The sequence below is a fragment of the Saccostrea echinata genome, unplaced genomic scaffold (assembly GCF_033153115.1).
Source record: "Saccostrea echinata isolate AGI-Se365-2 ecotype Australia unplaced genomic scaffold, CSIRO_AGI_Sech_v1 ptg000023l, whole genome shotgun sequence".
NCBI lineage: Eukaryota > Metazoa > Mollusca > Bivalvia > Ostreida > Ostreidae > Saccostrea > Saccostrea echinata.
In genome coordinates this window covers 9,628,500-9,634,905 of record NW_026889772.1, presented here as the reverse complement: position 1 = coordinate 9,634,905, position 6,406 = coordinate 9,628,500, and the positions used below count along the sequence as shown (strand labels likewise).

Below are 6,406 nucleotides of genomic sequence, written 5' to 3'. Positions count from 1 at the left end.
TCGATAAACCTAGTTTATCAACTGTGAAACTAAGGGCGAATTTGTTTCTCAAAAACTGGTTTTAGTTTCGAACCAGTTTGGTTAACCGTTCATTTGTTCCTCAAACTGGTTTTAAACTAGTTTCAACCCAGAACCGGTTTTCCATTTGTTTTTGCTGTAACCGAAACCAGTTCCTTGAACCAACCAAACCACCTCCGATGGTGGTTTATTCGGTTTACGAAATAGCGGGAAGCTTTTCCAGCATGGCGACAGCGTCTGCAATATTGCTGAAATGTGCTGTCTGCTCTTTTGAAACGGAAGTAATTCCGGAGTTTGAAAAACATTTTTGTAAGATAATTGATTCTGCATTTATTTGATTTGAATGTAACAAAAGGATTTTCTTGTTAATAAAACATCTTTCAGTTATAAAATCCAAAGAAACCAGCATTTGTATGGGATAGAGGAAATTCTAGTTACAGTATAACTGATGAACAGTAATAATTATACTTATAGTGATATGGTCTGTCAACAAATATATCTTTACGTTGACAATTTTCATTTACTGACAGAGAATTTTAGTTTTTAATGTTAAATTTCTGAACATTTCTCACAAAGATTCATTGATTTGAGCAGTATCATTTATATTTGCTTTACTATTATTATATACCTTTTTCATAGGCTCTACCAACAACAATGTAGTTCAAGTGAAAGAGTTGGTGTCAAAAAATATCATACGTTAATTTCAGAAGAATTTCTTAACACATATGTGTTTGAAAATGAAACTGAAGCCAATAACTTTAGAGAGAAAGACCAAGGGAATGATGATAAGGCAGTTATGGTTTTCAACAAAACCAAACCAATTTACCCAAAAGTTAAAGAAAATTTGTCTGTTTTTGGAAAAGAATTTGTACGAAATACAAAACCATGGGTGGTCAATCTCCTTACTGATTGGTGTAGATTTGACGAAGTTATATGCTGCAAATCTTCAAGATACTCTGAGGCCAATGAAAGCACTGAAACAACTGGTGAAAAATTTATGTCTCTAATTATATAATATATCTATATTTTTAATTCAAAGTGAAACATCATAAAATGATCATCACAAAATCATAAAATGCTGAGTTTGTACATTGTATATTTACCCATTTACATGTCAAGCCCAATATTTGCTATCCCCATGCTTGAATACTACTTAATATGCTTTGAACAGAATATGTACATAATATACCAGTCATGATTTTTTTCCAAATTATTTGCAGATGAAAGTAAAACAGATGTACCAAATACCAGCAATAATTCATCATGGTCTGATGTACCAAGTACCAGCAATAATTCATCAAGTACCAGCAATAATTCATCAAGTACCAGCAATAGTACCAGCAATAATTCATCAAGTACCAGCAATAATTCATCAAGTAACAGCAATATTTCATCATGGTCTAAAGTTGCAACCAGTCATCTAATAGAATTACACACCATGCATTCTGCCAAATTCACAAAACCCTCTATGAAAAAGAAGGAAGTTTGGAAGATAATTTGTTCTGAAATGCACAACAGGGGTCTCTCTTTCACAGTGAATCAATGTGAACAGAAATGGAAAAATCTTACAAAAGCATATAGAGATTGCGTTGATCACAACTCAAAATCAGGCAATGAACGGAAAGAATGTCCATTTTATAAAGAACTAGAAGACTGTTATGGGTATGAACCGAATGTTAAACCCGTATTCACTCTAGGAACACGCAAGGAGGATGAAACCGATAACGAAGAATCAAAGGCAGAGTCAACTTCAAGTGACTGTGATGTGACCCCCAAAAGAAAGAAGAGTAAGCAGGCAAGTGAAATAGTAGAAATCTTGGATGACATGAGAAAAGAACACAAGGAGATGATGAAGACACTGAAGGAACAACATCAGAAGAAAATGGAAAATGAAGAAAAAAAACTTGAAATAATGGCTCAGTTGGTTGAAGCCATGAAAAAATAGTAACAGTAGTAACTATTATGTTATCTTTTAGTGTAAGAAAGATTACTTAACGGTAATTTCTGGCAAGTTAGCGGACTGGTTTGTAGTTGACAGGAGAATGTATAGCCTGATATGACCATTAGTCAATTTTTCATGCCTTGTCATTATCAGATAAGATTATTTCATTGTTGAAGTTCCTATTGTGGTATATTAAGTAAAGACTTAAGTAAGCTTTTACTATCAAGTTTGTCTGGTCTTGGCTGTTGTCACTGTTGACTTTCTTTTGATTTAAATATTTTTTATCTTCTGTAGAACCTAGATGATTATTATAAAGAAAGCTTTTTTCTTAAATTTGAAAATGAAAAGTATGGAGACTATTTTTAAAAAGTTTTAAATATTTGAAAATTGTTTTGTTCTTCAAGGAGAAATAATTCTTTGGCCTTTAATTCCACTGTTTGATGCATGTATTTTATAAGGCTTTAGAGAATAGATAAATAATTTGAATTTGTTCATAATAGTGGTCAGAAATCAAAATATTAAAAGTTTTCTTTTCAAAAATGAGTTTTGGTTAATTTGGTTATTAGTTTTAGAATCATTAGAAAAATAGTTAACATGTATTGTAAGGTAAATTATTAAACACACTGTAGAGTTGGTTTGAATGATGGAAATCTAAAGTACATTTACCTGTGTGGACCTATGATAAACCAATTGTTTTAAATTATTACAATGTGATTACTAGTAGTCATCCATTCATAAATCATGATGTATACAGTATACATGTATCAGAATGTTTTGTAAAATTATTTATATAAGCCTTTGAGTATAATAGAAGGGGAGCACTAGCTTCAAGACCGCATTATTTTGAGGAAGGTATCCTCTGTCTTTGATTTATTTTTGTGTTACAATAAAATTTAATATACCTGAGTTTTTATCTTTCCACTGTGTTGAAAAAAAAATTCAGAATTTGATCATTGATGAATATTTGATGCATTAATATAAATACTTCATTTTAAGTAAGATTAACAATGAACAAATAAACTTTTTTTGGATTCTTTATTAAGAAAGGAGTTTCAGTTTCTCATGCATGTGTAATTTAGATATGTTTTTCTGTTCATAACAAGGTGCCTACGTTGTATATGAACAGGAAAAATATTATAACATTCTTGCAATACTATCCCTCTTTTCTCCTGCAGCATTATTTACACATAAAATTTGCACAAAGTTGTTGACTTCATCCTCTCCTCCCTCCTCTATATACTCTACACAATCATCGTCATGCTGTAGACAAAATTCGTGCAATACACAGCAACTAATCACTACTTTTACAATTTTTTCAATGTCCTGAATGTCTACAAATTTCAAGCGGCGAAATCTTCCTTTTATGGCCCCAAAAGTGCGTTCAATTACCATCCTAGTACTGCTGTGAATATAGTTGTACTGATACTGACTTTGTGTTAGATTTCCACGGTCCCTGTAGGGAGTCATCATCCACATTTCAAGACCATAAGCAGAGTCCCCCAAAAGGTGTGTATTGTTGGGAAACATCCCCTCTGGGTCTTTCTGAATCCTTTGGTACAATTCTGAATTTTTAAAAACTCGGGAGTCATGCACAGATCCCGGCCAACCACAGTTAACATCTAATAAATGCATTTTTGAATCACACACGGCCTGAAGAATGACAGACGGAAATGACTTTCGATTAATGTAGTTTTCTGGACAATGATTTGGAGTTTTTATAGGTATGTGACTACCGTCAATGGCACCAATTACAGCAGGGAATTTTTTTTAAATCTTTAAACCCTTTAACAATGTTGGAAACTTTTTCACCATCTGGCCATTTTATGCATTGCTGCAGAAGTTCACGGCAAACAATGTTTGCGAGGCGCTTTACAATATCAAAGACTGTATATTCACATACTCCAAATTGGTCAGCAATAGCTTGGATTGTCATTTGTGTTGTCAAATAGCGTATGAAAATTAATAACTGTTTTTCCATTGGTATAATTGTTTTCTCTTTAAATTCTAAGAAAATTGTTAAAAGAGATGAAAATGTTCCTGGGCTCATTCGAAACCTTCGTCTAAAATCTTCCTCAGTATACTTTGGAATGATCTCCTCAACATAGTTAAGCGCTCGAGGAATTTTGATCCGACGCTGAGGAATCAGGGTCATAAGAGCAGAACACATTGAAGTATGCATTTGGAGTTGAGACAATAGACCAACTTCATGATCTTCTAAGTTGCTATCATTTTCTAAAAATGCAGAATTAATAATCATGCAAGCACAGGCATGTTTGTGCCTTTTAGACGCCATCTTTATGTCTAAACTGTTCATTTGTTTTACCGAGGCAAACCGGATTGAAACTAGAAACCAGTTTGAAAACTAGTTTCAAACTATAAACCAAAACTTGAACCAGTTTAAGCGCAACAAATTCGCCCTAAGTTTCGCTAATTTTTGTGAAATTGGCGTGCCATATGTATCAATATTAAGCAAATAAATATATCTCATTTGGGCACAGTTTAAGAACTTTTTCAGAAGGAATGATATTTTTACTGAAGTGATGAGGAGAAAAATGCAATGGACCATACCAGAACTCAAAGCTGGGCCCCCTGAATCAATAAACAAGAATGCAATGGACCACACAAGGATTTAAATCCAGGCCCCCTGAATCACTAGTCTGGTTCCCTACTAGCTGAGTTATCTGACCACCTGCAATCAAACCCGACTGACCGCCACTCTACAAATGTGTGTTCAAAATTAACACTGCTACCTGTCATGTTGACAGAATAAGTTGCAATTTTTCTTAAACATTAACTTTGACTTGCATACAGAGGGCAGAAATAGGTCACAATGCTGTGTGACTTATCTACAGAGGGCATAAATAGGCCACAGTGCTGTGTGACTTATATACAGATGGCAGAAAAAGGTCACAGTGCTGTGTGACTTATTTACAGAGGGTAGAAATAGGCCGCAGTGCTGTGTGTCTTACATACTTACATACAGAGGGCAGAAATAGGCAACAGTGCTGTGTGACTTACATACTTACATACAGAGGGCAGAAATAGGCCACAATGCTGTGTGACTTACATACAGAGGGCAGAAATAGGCCACAATGCTGTGTGACTTACATACTTACATACAGAGGGCAGAAATAGGCCACAATGCTGTGTGACTTACATACAGAGGGCAGAAATAGGCCACAATGCTGTGTGACTTACATACAGAGGGCAGAAATAGGCCACAATGCTGTGTGACTTACATACAGAGGGCAGAAATAGGCCACAGTGATGTGTGACTTACATACAGAGGGCAGAAATAGGCCACAATGCTGTGTAACTTACATACAGAGGGCAGAAATAGGCCACAGTGATGTGTGACTTATTTACAGAGGGCAGAAAAAGGTCACAGTGCTGTGTGACTTACATAGACACAATATCATTGAAAGTACCAATTCATAGTCTACCTAATGAAAACAACTGGAGCATGTTATGTTTATTCCATCGTTTAATCTTTAAACAATAACATATTGCACATAGGAATGTATAATCTAAATTAACAAAAAACTTTTCATTTCTGCAGTACAATTTCATTCTTAATTTAAAACAAAAAAGTTATAACACATACTATTCTGCAGTAATGTTATATAATGTTATAGAATTCATAGACTGATGTACTAATTTCTTTTGTTTTGGATTTGACAAAACTTGGTGTTTTATATCACATACATGACAAACATTCACAAATTTTTCATGGTCATCTCAGAATCACAGACTTTGAAATACATATCTCTGACAAAAAAATAAATAAATGTAGAAATTTATCTTATAATTTTTTGATTTCAAAAATCTTTTTGTAGGAGGTGTACCTGTACACATACAAACTATTATTTTCTCCTACAGGTTTATATAATATAATCAGCATACTGTAAGATTGGAGAGGCTTACTTTTATTTCTACATCTATTTGTTCATATTAATAGCAAACTTAGACAACATAAAGTGAAACAGAATGTATTAGAATTAATTAGAAAGGAAGACACGTCCATAACTATAAGCACCTAAGTGTTATTTTACCCAAAATACCGGAAAAAAAAACAAAAAACATCATCCTGAGGAAACAAAAATCTGAACATGAATAGATGATATAACAAAGGTAAAATAATAGAGTATAAAATTACAACAGTTATTTTAATAATTAAAATTTGTTCAAGGGATGAGAGGGGGGGGGGGGGTGTCACACCATAGAAGTCTCAGTCTTGAGAAATTCCATCAGAATGTAAAATTTTAGCTGTTTTTTTTTGAGGAGGAAGATAAACATGAGTTTTCAAAAAAGGGCAAAAATTTCAAAACCATCAGTGAATGGATTCACAATATTCCTCAAATGTATTAAATAGGAATATTTACATTTGCTATGTTTTTCTACTAAGTCAACTGTAAAATGGATTTGAATACCATTTTCATGTATACT

General features: G+C 33.5%; 1 protein-coding gene across 1 annotated transcript; it reads left to right on the top strand.

Annotated features, from left to right (window-relative positions):
* The first annotated feature begins 1,093 nt into the window (after positions 1 to 1,093).
* LOC133191266 (uncharacterized) lies at positions 1,094 to 1,963 on the top strand. The gene is made up of 2 exons (XM_061327021.1): positions 1,094 to 1,100; positions 1,239 to 1,963. The coding sequence occupies exons 1-2, from the start codon at positions 1,094 to 1,096 to the stop codon at positions 1,961 to 1,963; spliced, it is 732 nt and encodes a 243-aa protein (XP_061183005.1).
* The last annotated feature ends 4,443 nt before the right edge of the window (positions 1,964 to 6,406 follow it).